General features: G+C 37.8%; 6 protein-coding genes across 10 annotated transcripts in view; 4 read left to right on the top strand and 2 right to left on the bottom strand.

Annotated features, from left to right (window-relative positions):
• Nucleotides 1–8,501, bottom strand: part of Gr22e (Gustatory receptor 22e) — a 45,688-nt gene extending 37,187 nt beyond the window's left edge. For 3 of the 5 annotated variants that reach the window (XR_011417569.1, XM_070211596.1, XM_017154228.3), the window contains exon 1: nucleotides 3,465–3,831. The gene's annotated coding sequence lies outside the window, so the exon portion shown is untranslated. Of the gene's footprint in view, nucleotides 1–3,464; nucleotides 3,832–8,071; nucleotides 8,306–8,374 lie in introns of those variants that run through there. The other 2 variants (XM_070211597.1, XR_011417568.1) reach the window with 2 other exon arrangements.
• LOC108065951 (uncharacterized) lies at nucleotides 1,992–3,199 on the top strand. Its single transcript, XM_044394821.2, has 3 exons — nucleotides 1,992–2,209; nucleotides 2,711–3,004; nucleotides 3,061–3,199. The coding sequence occupies exons 1-2, from the start codon at nucleotides 2,093–2,095 to the stop codon at nucleotides 2,990–2,992; spliced, it is 399 nt and encodes a 132-aa protein (XP_044250756.1). The 5' UTR covers nucleotides 1,992–2,092; the 3' UTR covers nucleotides 2,993–3,004; nucleotides 3,061–3,199.
• Nucleotides 3,189–7,125, top strand: LOC138912552 (putative gustatory receptor 22f). Its single transcript, XM_070213607.1, has 3 exons — nucleotides 3,189–3,315; nucleotides 5,909–6,914; nucleotides 6,970–7,125. Exons 1-3 carry the CDS (start codon nucleotides 3,269–3,271, stop codon nucleotides 7,123–7,125), a joined length of 1,209 nt encoding a protein of 402 aa, XP_070069708.1. The 5' UTR covers nucleotides 3,189–3,268.
• A 626-nt stretch (nucleotides 8,502–9,127) lies between the features above and the next one.
• Nucleotides 9,128–10,346, top strand: Gr22f (Gustatory receptor 22f). The gene is made up of 2 exons (XM_017154221.3): nucleotides 9,128–10,126; nucleotides 10,194–10,346. Exons 1-2 carry the CDS (start codon nucleotides 9,128–9,130, stop codon nucleotides 10,344–10,346), a joined length of 1,152 nt encoding a protein of 383 aa, XP_017009710.3.
• A 3,117-nt stretch (nucleotides 10,347–13,463) lies between these two features.
• Nucleotides 13,464–14,105, bottom strand: LOC108065949 (uncharacterized). Its single transcript, XM_017154216.3, has one exon. The coding sequence runs from the start codon at nucleotides 14,029–14,031 to the stop codon at nucleotides 13,645–13,647; it is 387 nt and encodes a 128-aa protein (XP_017009705.2). The 5' UTR covers nucleotides 14,032–14,105; the 3' UTR covers nucleotides 13,464–13,644.
• A 360-nt stretch (nucleotides 14,106–14,465) lies between these two features.
• LOC108065988 (glucose-fructose oxidoreductase domain-containing protein 1) lies at nucleotides 14,466–15,907 on the top strand. Its single transcript, XM_017154289.3, has one exon. The coding sequence runs from the start codon at nucleotides 14,564–14,566 to the stop codon at nucleotides 15,716–15,718; it is 1,155 nt and encodes a 384-aa protein (XP_017009778.1). The 5' UTR covers nucleotides 14,466–14,563; the 3' UTR covers nucleotides 15,719–15,907.
• The last annotated feature ends 52 nt before the right edge of the window (nucleotides 15,908–15,959 follow it).

Genomic DNA, 15,959 nt, shown 5'->3' with positions numbered 1-15,959 from the left:
GAAAATTCTAGAGTGGCGGCGGGGGTTTTGATGGGTGGTACACTCGAAAAAAAACCACCCAAGAAAATGTATCAAAATTTCAGGGACTTAGCTTCAAAATTATATATTTTAAACTTTAATTGAGGATTGTTTACTAAGAAACCTTTAAAACTTTAATAAATTAAAGTCGAAGTACATCATAATTGCTTATCTTTATTTATTTGATTATTTTGTTTTATTTAAACTTCTAATTTAATTTTGTTTGTATTGTTTATTATACGAGTATTTATAATTTTTACACAAATATTGTTTATATATTTTATAAAAACAATTACAACATATTTATAATTTATATTTGTATGGTTCCTGTTTTTATTAATCTTAGCCTAAACTTTTTCTAGTGTCCTTGTGGTGTTTCCTAAACTCTGGAGAAAGGCTTAAAATATGCGCCGCTGGCTCAACATTTTGTCATATTTTCCTGCTTAGCCGCTACAAGAAGCTGGCTTCATTATAGAACAGCTTGAATCTTCCTGCATAAAGTATGAAATTAAAATGCTGTCCAAAAAGGAAAAAAAAAACTAGTGACAGCAAAAGTTGGAAAGCGTTGGAAAAAGTGGAAAATAGAAACCAACAGAGAGCAAGCATTTTTGTTGACTTGTTGGTGGCTCTGGTTTGTTGTATGTTTTAGGGGCATGTTTTTAGGGGATGAGGGGTAATGGTTGTAGGGGGTGTAAAGAGGAGGCTTAGGTCACACCTGTGTCAGTGTGTTGCTGTTGTGTTAAAGTTGAAACTTAATGTGTACAGCTTGTCGGGGGCATTTTGCAGCCCCAAAGTCATGGTTAGTTGAACTTTTCATTGTTGCCCTGAACAGTGGCTTTAGTGTGGGAATTGTACGTCTCAAAGTTTTAGGAACATTTGGAAAAGGAATATTAAATGAGCTAGAAATAATAGTATTTAAAGACACCAGAACATCTCTTCGATTTCGCAATTCAACCGCAATCAAATACTTAAATACCCAAAATATTATAATTATAAATTTAAAAATCGACTATCTTAAAGAGAAAACTATAAAAGCTTAAGTTAAAAATTCCTTAATCCAATAACATTTTTTTACCGACTGCAATTTAAGTTGACATCTCCGACCTGCACAACATGCTGATATTATTTCTCTGAGAAAAATAAACTTACGCACCGAATATGCAAGAGGCACAAACCGGAGGCGGCAATAAAATGCCAAAAGGTATAAAAATAAGGGGAGACATCAACAAACTTGGTCAGCCTGTGTTTTCAGAATATCAGATGGTTTACAGCCTTTGTTTATTTATGGCGGAACCGGAGATCCAGGAGAGCCCGCCTACCATTTCGGGGCACCACTCAAATTAAAGGACCCACAAAAAATGAGATTTTCGAAACAACATTCCCGGGCGGACAGGAAAAGCTTTCACCTGCAATTTACCCGGTTGCACTTGCCATAAAACGAAAATTTCATTAGGCCTACCAGGCAAAAAAAACATAGGAAAAATAGGAGAAGGGAAAATAATAGAGCACGAGTCCTTCACGACGATTAGGGTTGCCGCCCATTTCGCATTTTTTGTAGTACTTGCTGGCCGAGTATTTTGCCGTAAATTCCGAACCATTTCCATTTTGCACAAAACGTGACTGAGTTTTCCCAGCCCCGCCCCCCGCTTTTTGGAAAATCCCCGCCCATTGGCTTCCGTTTTTCCGGAGCCTCCGGCGGGGGGAAACTGTAAATAAATTTTATTTTTCGGTCCGCCAGCAAAGTGCATGGAAAGGTCCGGAATACGGATTGCCGGATAGAAAAGTGCGGGCCCCGAAGCCTTAAAAATGGAAACTTTATCTGCATTTAGTACATAAATAATCGAGGGCTCCGCTCCGAGGATTTCGGGAGGTGAAAAGGCTTTTGGCTGCACTCGGGATGATATTGCAGTGCTAATTTGTTTAGGATTGATGGACTAGCATTTGGCCTGAATGGGCTGGGAACCCTGATTAATCGAAATCTTTCAGCAGGTTATGGATTTGCAGTCCGGTGTTTTCACTAAGCGAGAAAATTGCATTGAAAAAAAGAGTCATTCTGTAGTAAGTTAGAGGTAAAATGAAGCCATTTGTGGACATTTATTTTACTGAAGAGCCATTGCCGCTTGAGGAGCAATTTAATAAGGTGAACCAACCTTTGAAGAGAACTCTTTATGGCAGCCCGCTGAAAAATCAGGTGCGTACATATGTGCAGCTTTTGGTTTATCTATTTTTTGCTAAGATGACTTGCAAAATTGACACCAAACTGAAATTCCCATTAGAATTGTTATTAATGCAATGCAATGATTTGCTGGTTTTCATTAAATTAATTTTCTGCGAATGTCCCAATAATTAAGCAAATATTTATGCTTTTGATTAAACATATAAATCATTTTTTATTATTGCTTGTTAGAAATATGAACTGAAAAAATGTTGATTTATGGAAAAGTTGTCGATTAAACAAAATTATATCGGTGAATAGTTTTTATTAAGTTGATATTTTTGTGGCTGACCAGTGGGCTTATAAATATTTTATTATTTTAAATAATTTGTTTTGCCAAAATAAGAATTTAATTTTTTTATTATCAGCATTTTTAATTCTAGATTAACAATTACGCGAAAATATGTTATTTTATATAGCTCGGCTATAGAAACCTATACAATTTTTTTTGTTTAATACTCCATCCTTATTTGACAGGATTTAGATAACCATATGGATTCAATGGAAAACGAAGAGCGAACTCCTCTTTTAAACTCTCAGAACTTTAATAGCGTGTATGGATCATCATCTTATAGCTATAACGACGATTTTGAATATTTTCCGGACCTTAGTCAACCGCTGCCTAATATTTCCTTTCGTGAGCAACTTCGTTTAACTGCAGTGAATCGCGGCAAAAACCTCAGCTGGCAGCGCAGTCATAAGAAGCGTCTCGAGGAAATTTGGCTATCCCAATTTTCCATGGATATTTTGAGAGACTAAACCTTGAAAAACGTATATCTAGTCGAAATTATGTGTGTTAAGCTCTTGATAACTTTTTTTCCCATTAGAGAATTTTTCTTACGACGTTGATGGATGGCCATGGAAGTAAATACCTCTTCCGATTTCAACATTTGATTGATAATCCCTTTCAAAAGTGTTTCAAATATTCAAAATAAAATGATTATACTATTTTTAGCAATAGTTCAAAGATCATAAAAATCAGACTCTCATATTTATTACTTGGTTCTTCAAAAAGTGGAGAAATATGCATTTGAAATGCTCTCAAACATCGTGTTATCCCGCTGTCGACTAATTGTTAACAGGTGAGTGCAATGCGTAATTGCAATTTGCGCAGCGTCATTCGGATAATTAAGTGAGTTTTAACTTGTGTGCACACACAATACGCTCGTGTCACATTGGTCATGGTAATGTCAAATGAAAGGCAATGAAGCACTTTAAATGCAAAACTCACAATTTGCCAGTCCAGTCGAGCCAGCCTGCCGAAATCATTTAACGAGCCTGCCAAATTGCCTTACGCCAAATGTTGGGGAAAGCTGTGGGGAAATGCACTTCCACAGTCGAATGTCAGGATGTCCAGCTCGTGTCAGGATGCATTGATTTATGTCCAGCCAGAAGTCGAAAAGGGGAGGAAAACAACATGAACAGGGAACGTAACTGTTATAAGTTTTATTTTAAAAATCACACTTTAACAGTTATTTTCTGATTTGTAAAGTAAAACTCAAAGAATAACTGTTATTTTTTGAGTTTTATAATAAAAGTTGACAAATAACAGTTATTCGTCGTGATCAAAATAAAACTCAAACTTGATTTATGGCGATTTTGTGGGTAAACGAAATTTTAAAAAAATATAGGTATAAAATATGCGCGGTTGCCTTTTTTAACAAATTTTTAGTAAGTTATAAAAAGCACGGTTATTATGTTTTTTTTAATTATTTCATTTTTTCAAAAATGTCAAGGGAATAACTGTTATTCATAAAAATCAAAAAATAACAGTTATTTTTTGAGTTTTATTATAAAAATCAAAAAATAAAAATCATTACGGATTTGTAAACTACAATGGCTAATAAAAATTGTGGTGTAATTAAAAAATTTTTAGGACCCTTCTAAGTGCGTGATTTTTTTGTATGAAAAATTTACAATAACAGTTATTTTCGTTCCCTGAACATGAATCTTCATTTGTGAATTGCATTTTATATGACTGCTCTCTGTCTGACATTCAGTCAAGTATTTTTGCGAACAAACATAAACAGGGATTTACAGACGCGGTGAAGATAATAGGAGTTTACACTGAAATAGCAAAATAAAAATAAAAAATAATTTTCAAATTACAAAAAAAATATATTTTATTATTATAAAATTGAATAATTTATTTTATTATAATAAATGTTATTTTCTCTTAACCACAGCTGTGACTGTTCATCCCCTCATATACATATGTTTCAATTAGTGCTCTACCAAAGGGATCCCAATCCCACCTTCAAGCTTAATTAAGGCAAGTGACCAGCTTTATGTTCAGCTTTATTTATATAAATCTACATATATGCAAATGCGAATGCGTGTTTTCTTGTGCAGTCGGCATAGCAACTTCATATGCAGGACGAGATCCCTGCTAATGGAATTCCCTCAGACAATCCGGAATTCATTCGACTGCGAAATTTCTTGTTTTGATATGTTTGTGTAAATGGAATTTTACAGTTGCCAGCACAGAAGACACTCTGTTTTGGCATAAATACTGGTTTCTGTACACTTCCTTCCCCACTCTCTCTTAATTATTTAATGGAGTTGTCGTCGGGTAAATTGTTTTAAGAATGCAATCAAATTTGCATAGTTGGAAGGTAAATATTATGGGAAGTAGAAACTTAAAACGTTAGGCTTATGGATATTGCATTTTTAAAATTAACAAAATAATTTTTTTTATTTACCGACAGTTCCAAAAAATTGTCAATAAAATTGAAGTTAATATTATTGAAATAATATTTGGTTGATTACATGGTAAATTTTAATGTCCAACAAAATATAGTTATTAAATATTAATACATTCATGGGTTTTGAAGAAATTTCCCTGCAGTTAACTATGAAGGTAACGTCTTCATAACTTCGTGTTATTTGCTTAATGAAATTCCCTCGTCAGCCAGGCACAGCTTGTGTTCCTCGTCTCTCGTCCTTGTCCCAGGCTCAGAGCCTTAGCTTATTGAAATGCTGAGAAGGAGGGGACCCCAACCACCCACTCCTTGAAGCCAATCCAACCCCAGGCCCACTTAAGTCATCCCCTTTTCAGCTACAACAATGCAAATATTATTCCTTGACACCAGCTGTAGAAGAGGCGACTTTGCCAGCTGCTGTCACAGGATCCCCCTGGTTATATATATATATCTGGGTTAGCTGAGGACTTCCCACTCCCCCACATCTTTCCATTCCATTGCTAATAACTTGTTGCATAACCAGAAATCCCCAATGCCTGCCATAAAGCACTTAATCAAGTTAATAAAAATTGATGGCTGGCACGCAAACAATTTGTTTTTTGACTGCCGAAAGGATGAGGGGAGAAATTGAGGAGGTGCTTTACTTAGTTTGGAATTATGAAATGTCAATTTAAAGTGTGTGACAAATTTGTTTGATTAATGGAAGTACTCCGTTGATACCATCATGCTGACTTTGAACGTTTTTTATGAAACTCTTTAATAGCAAAAGTATAAGAATAATATTGTTTTATTAATCGTATAATAGCAAACATTCCCTTTGGGCAATTAATCGATAACAAAACTGCACTTTCATAGCACTAATAGCTTTTTAGAGATAAGTTAACTTTAGTTTTCATCACCCTTCCAAGTTTGTGTTTTATATATAGGGTCAGTCCTTTTTCATGTTATTTATTAGTTTTACTTTACAATTTAGACGGAAAATGTCTGGAACTCGTAGCGGTTATTGTCAGAACTTGGCCTGGTTCATGCTGAAGATGGCTCTATATGGATCCTGGATACTGGGATTGTTTCCCTTCACGTTTGATTCGAAAAGAAAGCAACTGAGGCACTCACGATGGCTTTTTCTCTATGGCTTTATTGGGCATTCCTTACTCCTGTGCCTACTTTGCTTCAGCAAGTTTGAATCTAAAGAGCCAGGTAGCCTTGACTCTTTTCAACGTAATCCGATGCTTGCGCGATTACACCAACAATTCGGAGTCATCACGATTTTCTGCGCGATCTTTACGCACTTTATGAACCTTTGGGGAAGCAAGAAAGTTCAGGAGATTGCCAATGAACTTTTAATACTGGAGTATCGGGACTTTCATGGACTCAATATTAACAACTCACCCAAATTTTACAGTTGTGTGATTCAAAAGATTTTAACAATGATGTGCCAGAGCTTAATTCTATTTACGTTCTCTTTATTCCATGGAAATGGATTTTCTAAGATCTTTTCGTTTCTTAGCTGCCTGCCCCTTTTGGACCTCCAATTAATTGTTATGCGCTTTCAGATTGAAATCCTTTTCGTATACCGTTATGTGTTAATGATTAACAGAGAACTCGTTGACCTGGCGTCCAATATTCGCCTAAATCCCACCGCAAAATCCTCAAGAATTCGCGAACTGGCTGCCTTGTACAATCGTCTCTTGAAGTTAAATAAGAAAGTGGTAAAAGCCTTCGACTTGCAGTTGAACCTTATATTAGCGGAGTACTTAACTTACAACATTGTGATACTGTATTTCCTTATTGTGCTAGGAATTAGCCAGAACAAACAAAGTTTCTATTTTGTGGCTATCCCACAAGTAGCCCTTAATTTATGGGATTTTTGGTTAAATATAGTCGTCTGCGATATCACCGAAAAGGCTGGTGGAAAAACGTTAGCCATTCTGAAACTATTTAATGATCTTGAACACAAAGATGTCGAACTAGAGAGAAGTGTGAGTATATGCAAAGAAACTTAATTATATTTAAATAAATAAAACCTTTTTTCAGCAGTTGAATGAATTTGCATGGCTGTGCAGTCACCGAAAATTTCGGTTTCAGCTGTGTGGACTCTTTTCGATTAATTATAATATGGGGTTTCAAATGATCATTACCAGTTTTCTTTACTTGGTCTATTTAGTGCAATTTGATTATATGAATTTGTGAAATGTTACTAGCTTTGATAAATAAATGGATGTAAATATCACTATTTCAAAACGTCATTTGCAGTAATATAGAATGTACATAAACTGCTTAAAAATACATTTTTGCTACTATTTTTCCTTCTCGAATAATTTTCTATTTAAGTTGAAAGAGGAGCAACAGCGACAGCCAAATATAAAATGGAAGAATTTCCACATGGGAGATTTCCGTTGATACCATCATGCTGACTTTAAATATTAGTTTATGAAACTGTGTTATGTCAAAAAAATTATGTTGCTTCATTATTCGTATAATAGTAACCATCAGCTTTGCATTTTAATCGATAATAGAACAGCGCTTTAATAACATTAATTGCTTTTTAGAGATAAGGTAACTTTAGTTCTCATCACCCTTCCAAGCTTGTGTTTTATATATAGGGTCAGTCCTTTTCCTTGTTTTTCCTTAGTTTTACTTTACAATTTAGACGGAAATGTCTGGAACTAGTAGAGGTTTTTGTCAGAACTTGGCCTGGTTCATGCTGAAGATGGCTCTCTATGGATCCTGGATACTGGGATTGTTTCCCTTCACATTCGATTCGCAAAGAAAGCAACTGAGGCGCTCACGATGGCTTTTTCTCTACGGCCTTATTGGACATTTTTCACTTTTGTGCCTACTTTGGCACCACAAGTTGGAATCTAATGATCCAAGTGAACTGCATGCTATGCAGCGTAATCCGTTGCTTATGCAAATACAGCAACAATTTGGATACATCACGATTCTCTGTGCGATCGTTACGCACTTTATGAATTTTCGGAGAAGCCACAAAGTTCAGGATATTGCCAATGAACTTCTATCACTGGAGTATCACGAATTTCATGGCCTAAATATAAAAAATTATCCGAAATTTAACTGTTGTATAATACAAAAGTCTTTAACAGCAATTTGTCAGAGCTTAATTCTATTTACGTACTATTTTTGGCAAGAAGATAGATTCTCGAAGATCTTGGCTTTCCTTCGCTGCCTGCCACTTTTGGACGTCCAATTACTTGTTATGCACTTTCAGATTGAAATCCTTATGATATATCGTTATGTGTTGTTAATTAACGGAGAACTCGTGGACGCCAGAGACAGTATACAGCTAACTCCCACCGCAAAGTCCTTAAGAATTCGCGAACTTGCTGCCTTGTACAATCGTCTCTTGAAGCTGAACAAAAAAGTGGTAGAAACCCACGACTTGCAGTTAAACCTTATATTTGCGGAGTATTTAACTTACAACATTGTTTTAATATATTTCCTTATTGTGCTTGGAATTAGCCTGAATGAGCAATTTATCTATTTTGTGGCTATCCCACAACTAGTCATCAATGTATGGGACTTTTGGTTAAATGTTATTGTCTGCGATATTACCGAAAAGGCTGGTGAAAAGACTATAACAATCCTGAAGCTATATACTGATCTTCAGCACAAAGATGTCGAATTAGAGAGAAGTGTAAGTATATGCAATCAAATTAAATTTTATTTAAATAAATTTTAAATCTTATTCAACAGTTGAATGAATTTGCATGGCTGTGCAGTCACCGCAAATTTCGGTTTCAGCTGTGTGGACTCTTTTCGATAAATTATAATATGGGGTTTCAAATGATTAATACTAGCTTTCTTTACTTGCTTTATTTGGTACAATTTGATTATATGAATTTGTGAAATGTTACCAAATTTGATAAATAACTAAGTGACATTAAATAGCATATATTTCAAAATTTTACTGCGGACTTTAAATGTTTATGTTTATGGAACTTTTATGGGTATTGTCAAAAAGTTAAGAATGATATTGCTTCATAATTTGTACAATAGCAACTGTCCACTTTGGATATTAATCGATAATAGAACAGCGCTTTAATAACACTAATAGCTTTTTAGAGATAAGTTAACTTTAGTTGTCATCATCCTTCGAAGCTTCGGTTTTTTCATATAGCTCCCGACTTTTACCTTGCTTTTTATTTAGTTGGACCAAACAATTTATACGGAAATGTTTCGACCTCGTCGCGGTTTTTGTCAGAACTTGGCGTGGTTTATGCTAAAGACAGATCTCTATATATCCTGGCTACTGGGATTGTTTCCCTTTACTTTTGATTCGCGAATAAAACAACTGAGGCGGTCACGATGGCTTCTTCTTTATGGAATAATTGGGCATTTTTCCCTGCTGTATCTAATTTTTCTCCGCAAGTTTCAATCCGAAGAGCGAAGTAACCTGAATGCTTTTATGCGAAATCCGTTGCTGGGGCAAATTCACCAACAATTTGAATTCATCACGATTCTCTGCGCGATTATTACGCACCTTATGAACTTTTGGGGAAGCAACAAAGTTCAGGATATTGCCAATGAACTTATAACACTGCAGTATCAGGATTTTGACAGTCTGAAGATAAAGAACTATCCCAAATTTGACTGCTGTGTGATACAAAAGTCTTTGGCTGCGTTATTTCAAAGTGTAATTCTATTTACTTTCGCTTTAACGCAAGGAAATGGATTCTGGAAGATCTTGGAGGTCCTTCGCTGCCTTCCACTTCTGGACCTTCATTTAATTATAATAGGCGTTCACACTGAAACCCTTTTAATATATCGCCATGTGATGTTTATTAACGGGGAACTTGTGGACCTGGCTTACAATATACAACTAGATTCCACCACAAAGTCTTCAAGAATTCGCGAACTCGCCGCCTTGTACTACCGCCTCCTAAAGTTACATAAAAAAGTGGTAAAAGCCTACGACTTCCAGTTGACCCTTATTTTTTCGATATACTTAACTTACAACATTGTGTTAATCTTTTTCCTTATTGTGCTCGGAGTTAGTTTGAACCAGCAGTATATATACTTTGTGGCTGTCCCACAGATTATCCTAAATGTGTGGGATTTTTGGTTAAATATTGTCGTGTGCGATATAACCGAAAAGGCTGGCAGAAAAACTATAAAAATCTTGAAATATTTTACTGATCTCCAGGATAATGATGTCGAACTGGAAAGAAGTGTGAGTATATGCATAGAAATTTAGTTATATCTAAATAAATAAAAACATTCTTTTTTATTTTTATTAGGTGAATGAATTTGCGTGGTTGTGCAGTCACCGCAAATTTCGGTTTCAGCTGTGTGGCCTCTTTTCGATTAATTACAATATGGGTTTTCATATGATCATTACTAGTTGTCTTTACCTAGTTTATTTGGTTCAGTTCGATTATATGAATTTGTGAAATATTTTTTATAATGATTCGTAAATGAAATAATAAAGTATTTATAAGACATTTTTAAAATTTTTCTCCTGAACTCCTTGAAAATATATTTTCCCACTACTTTAACTACTCGATAACAGTTTCCCATTTAGGGAACGACTTGTTCTCCATAAATTCGAGAGCAGTGCGTGTGGCATTATTATTTTCCTGCCAGGATCGTGACATCCGCGACATATACTTTCCCCAATTCGTGAGTGATACGTGATTGGAAATAATTTAAGCTGCTGCGATAAAGCAATTTGCGCAAATTTAAGATGAAAGAGGCGACAGACGGGCAGCAGCCACAGCAAAACACACATAAAATGGAAGCATTTTCACAACTGTCATTGAAATGTCAACATAAATCTACTGACATCCAGTGCCAGTTTTTCTCTCCTTCTGGTTCTCGTCCTTCTCCTTTCTCCCTTCTCCACTTCTCCATTTCTCTGCCGCTTTCCCCAGCGACTTTTGCGCGCTGCGTGACGTAAATGCTGATGAATATTTCTCATCTGTTGGCTGTGGTTCTTTGGATGAAGTGGGTGGATGTGGAGAATCTGAAGGATATGGCTAGTGGTGCGGTGCCTTCCCTGCAGTTTTGTTATATGTCCTGGATAGCTGGCTTTCAGCTCATCTGCACACTGAAAAAATAGCTTTAAGATATTCGGAAATAATTACTATTAAACTGTTTCCCTTTTCCTAATTAAAAATATTTTTTAATTATTTAAACAATTTTCTGATAAATGTCTCTGAATAATTTTAGTTTACTTAATATGTATATCTTTAAAAATAACAACAAAGCTAACCAATTAATCTAAAAGTAGTTCAATAAATTCAGAAAATTGATAAATATTTAATTATTAAAAAAGTCTGACATCCAATAACTTATTAAATATAGCTTGTGATAATATTTTAATTATTTTTCCAATCTTTTTGGCCAGTGTAGCCGCATCGCTAGAGAGAGAAAGCGGGCTGTGACTCCCAACAGCGAAATGGGCTTGTCAGTTTTGATGAACTATCTTTGGCTGCTCAGCTCGTCCTGTTTCGCTGCTAATGCTAATGCCTCTGACAGAGATCTATGTGCGGTCTGATTCATTCGAGTCCCAGTATTCTCAGTAGCAGACTCGGTTTTCTTTGGGACTTCAGACTACAGCCTCCAGACCCCAAGATGAGGTCACGTACAACTGCGTCGACGTCCGCTTGTTTGGCTTATTAAATGTTCAGTTGCCCTGCCCTCGAATTGCAGACATTCTGGGTCTCGTCCTGCCCCCTGCATTTAGTATTAATCTGGCTTAAATGTGATTAATGTCTGGTTTCTGCAGCAAAGGTCGTGCGGTCGGACGAAAGTCTGAGATAAACTAAGCCTGGTTTAGCAAGTGTAATCAATATTGCCATTAGCATTCAGAATTCAATTAGGAGTTGTGTGTCTGTGGGGCTTTTGGGCATTTTCCAGATGTCACTGATAAATTTTAATTGGGTTAGAGAAAGCTAGTTTGCGGTTGCTACTTAAAGTCATTAAATTGTTATGCGTCTGCTGGTAACCACTTGTAAGGATAATGAAAATCAATTGTATTAAGCTGTTATTAGCCTTTAATTCAGAATTTAATTGTGTTTCAGACAGCTAAAAATTAGTGACACCTTTGAAATTATAATTCGGGATTATAAATTATTTTTTAGGAAACTCAACTTTAAAACTTATGCTGTTATTAGCCTTTAATTCGAAATTTAATTGTGTTTAGGAAAGCTTAAAATTACTGACACCTTTGAATTTATAATTTGGGATTATTTAATAGCAATATCATCGCTAAAGTTACGTTATAACTGTCCCCATGAAACCCATTTAATATTCTAACATACCCAATAGCTGTCTCAATATTCAGCCAATCGCCTTGGGTGGGATTACCACCCAAGCCGAGATTTCCCTCCCAAAAGGAAAACCCCTCTTCGATTGCACCTTTGATGGCGCCCATAACTTAGTGGCAATATCTTATGCCCTGAGGTCACAAACAGCAACATTCATTAGCTGTTTGCTGGAGCCGCTGGGTTTGCTTTAAAGTTGATTGCTTGCCAGCTGCCGCTGTGCATTTTGTGGTTTAATTAAAGCCCAGGAATGGGGATACGTAATACGTGTAGTTTTGGGGCGTGGGGAAGTGGCAGACAGGCGGCAGCTGCCTTAAACCAAATTACACTAATTGGGTTACCATATGACAGGGCAATGCGTCGACTGTGACATTTGTTTGCCAGGGCTTGCCAATGCTTGCATTATGTCCGCCCACATCCTTCGCCCGCACAAACACAAACACACAACAGCCCACACAAACGAGTGGTGTTGGTATGCACTGAGAACTCAAATCGATCTGAAGGATTAAAGACCGTTTTATCATCCGCATGTTAAATTTTAAGTGAGGGTTAAGCTACGAAAATGTATGGGAAAATGGAGCTAATCCCCTCCCCACTCGGGTGAAAAGTTAAAGAAAACTGGGTATTCAAAAAGTATGCATCAAGAAATTTGTTTCGCAATCCTTCTAGAAAAAAATACTGGTTAAAAGTGTACTTTAAATTTAACAAGCAGACGAGAAAACGGACCCATGTTCATTAACGCGAATTCTTAAGGATAATTAAAAAATTCTACAGTATCTTATTATATCTAAACAGGGAATTTCAACCCACAATTCATACATTTTTAGACCTCGATTTTTTTCCGAGTGTACCATAAGCCCAGTCGTCAGTAAGTCCTTCACTCCACTGAGCGTTTGCATTCGCAGTTGCCAGCTTGTAATAAGCTGCAGAATCATTTTCCGCATGCCGGCTGCTTTGACAGCTGCAATACCACACATGGCTCAAAGGGTCGAAAGGGGCAGGGGGCAGACGGAGGAAAAAGGGGCAAAGGACTTGGGGGAGTCGGTTAACTGATGTCGACCGCACTCGAAATGGAACCCAACGGAATCTGGCTTAGTTAATTGAGTGGACAGCAGGCAGGTCTTTAAAAGCCGGCTTATATTACAAGGAGAATTAGGATCGGTTATGGGATTATGTTAGAGTACAGTTTTTATTTAGAAAAATAAATTGTAAATTAATATTTGGTAACTCTCAAACAAATATTTTATTTATTACCTTGAGCGCTGTACTTTTTGAATTCAAAATGTGTTTTTCTAAAGAGACATTTATTCCTTTGGTTTTCCGCGTTTGAATTTGAAAAGTTCCTAATTTGGTTTGTCTTAAATAGTTTTAAATTAATGCAAGAAACAGAAACACGTAAATTTAACGTAGTTTTAGATAAACCCTAAGCTTCAACAGCAGGCTCCACGGACAAGGTCCTGTTGCTCCCATTCCCAACGGGGATCATGATGTCCTCCAGCATTTGGTTTAGGGACTCGGAGCCCAGAGCATAACCCTCCCTTTTGGCACTGCGATTGTGCATGGCATCTATGTAAACGTGACTTGAGTTCTGCTCACTGCTGAAAATGTGCTGCAGGACACTGCTGATCCTTTCAGACCCCAGGATCTTGGGTTCCTCCGTGGCCAATCCCTCGATAGCCGCCGTTTCCCGCTGGCTAGCGATCCTGGTAGGCGACTCCTCTTCATTGGCAGTCTTTAAGAAACGTATCCCCTGCGCAGAGGCCAAAACTCCAACCGAAAAAGAGGTAAGCCACTGAGCAATTGAAATCATTGAAAATGGTTTGTCGGTTTGTCTGTTATTATGATTCGAAACGGAATTTTGATGGGACTTTCTGGTGTTTGAAAGTTTGATGCGATTGCTATGACTTGAACTCTTTTTTAATTTTATCTTTTTAAAATGTATATATATTTAAAAAATAGGTAAATTTAAAAATATACAAAATTGTCTAGATAATTGTCTTCGAGCAAATGGGTTTTAATTTTAATACGCTATAAAAATTTCTTTCTTATTTTTCACAATTTCCTAGCACTTAAATAATAATAATTAATTTGTTCCGTTTAATGTTTTAAGTCTATTGCACAAAGTAATTAAATATTAAGGCGAATTTAACCCTTAAATATTTCTTATAAATATAGCTAGAAAAAATCCAATATCGCATATCGAAATGTCGCTGCGATACTGCCACCGCTAGTCAGCTGTTAACGCCCACAGTTCGACCGATGTGGCAACCCTGGTCTGCCAACAAAAATAAACATTTATTTTTTCGCCCAAGTTCCCGGAGTTTTTTGCCCAATTTAAAGCCATGCTGCCGGGCGTTGGAGTGTTCGGAACGGGCGAGATAGCCAATGTGTTGGTTCCCCTGCTGCGGGAGAAGGGATTCGAGGTGCGGGCCATTTGGGGCAGGACCCTGAAGGAGGCCAAAGAGACGGCGGCCACGCAGAACGTACAATTTCACACGAACGTTATTGATGACGTTCTCCTCCGAAAGGATGTGGACCTGGTGTTCATCGTCTGCCAGCCCTTCCTCCACGCCGAGATCTCGGTGAAGGCTCTGGGTATTGGAAAACATGTCGTGTGCGACAAGCCGGCGGGTTTGCACCAGCAGGATGCCCTCAAAATGGTGCGGGCCTCGCAGTATTATCCCACCCTGATCTCCCTGGTCAATCATCCGCTGAGGTTCCTGCCCGCCTTCACCCACATGCGTCGCTGCCTGCAGGAGGAGCTGATCGGCTCCCTGGGCGACGTGGTGCTCATGGACGTCCGCGTGCAGATGGGCACCCTCTTCCCCGAGAAATACAACTGGATGTGCGACGCGCAGATGGGCGGCGGTGCCTTGAATCTCGTGGGTTCCGTGGTGGATTTGGTCACCTTCCTGCTGCAACAGCAGGCCATTCGGGTGCATGGGGTACTGCGATCCTACACCAAGACCACGGCGGCCATCAATGGCATACGACAGATTACGGCGCCGGATTTCTGCAACTTTCAAATGGAACTGGCCAGCGGAACTCTGGTCACGGTGGCTCTCCACAGTCACACAGTGCCTGCCAAGGCCTTCTCCCAGGAAGTGCTCATCTATGGCAGCAAGGGACACCTGGTGGTGCGAGGCGGCGATCTGTTTGTGCTCAAGGAGGGCCAACCCAAAGAGGAAGCTGTCTACGTGGACGTTCAGGACTTGCACTTCGCCACCAATAACTCCTTGCTGCCGAGACCCTATATCAAGGGACTCTGCAAGATGGTGGGCGCACTGAAGGAGGCCTTTGGCAGCAAGGAATCCTCGTGGGTTAAGGCCCCCGTTTCCACAGCCGCCACCTTCGAGGACGGCCTCTATGTCCAGGCTGTGGTGGAGGCCATTCGGAAATCCAACGAAACCAGGCAATGGCAAAGGGTGCAGTTGTCCACCGACAGTCCTTTAAATCACGATCAGATCATCCGATATGCACGCATGTCCACTATGTAGGGAATCTCGGTCTTAAGTGCAATAACTAAAGGATTCCAATATATATTTTTTTATATAATATACGTGTTTAGCTGTAAGCATTCAAAGGATCGCGGCTTTTAAGCCTGCGTCACCTCCATTAATGTATTTAACTTATTTTGTAACGCATCTGCATTTTGAAACTAATAAAATTGATTTGTTAGACAAGGATATTATTTATTTTTTGTGACAATATTGTACAATTTTGTATCATAAAATAATT

The sequence above is a fragment of the Drosophila takahashii genome, chromosome 2L, assembly GCF_030179915.1.
Source record: "Drosophila takahashii strain IR98-3 E-12201 chromosome 2L, DtakHiC1v2, whole genome shotgun sequence".
Classification (NCBI taxonomy): domain Eukaryota; kingdom Metazoa; phylum Arthropoda; class Insecta; order Diptera; family Drosophilidae; genus Drosophila; species Drosophila takahashii.
Note: the sequence above shows the minus strand (reverse complement) of the source record. Positions and strands in the feature narration are given on the sequence as shown.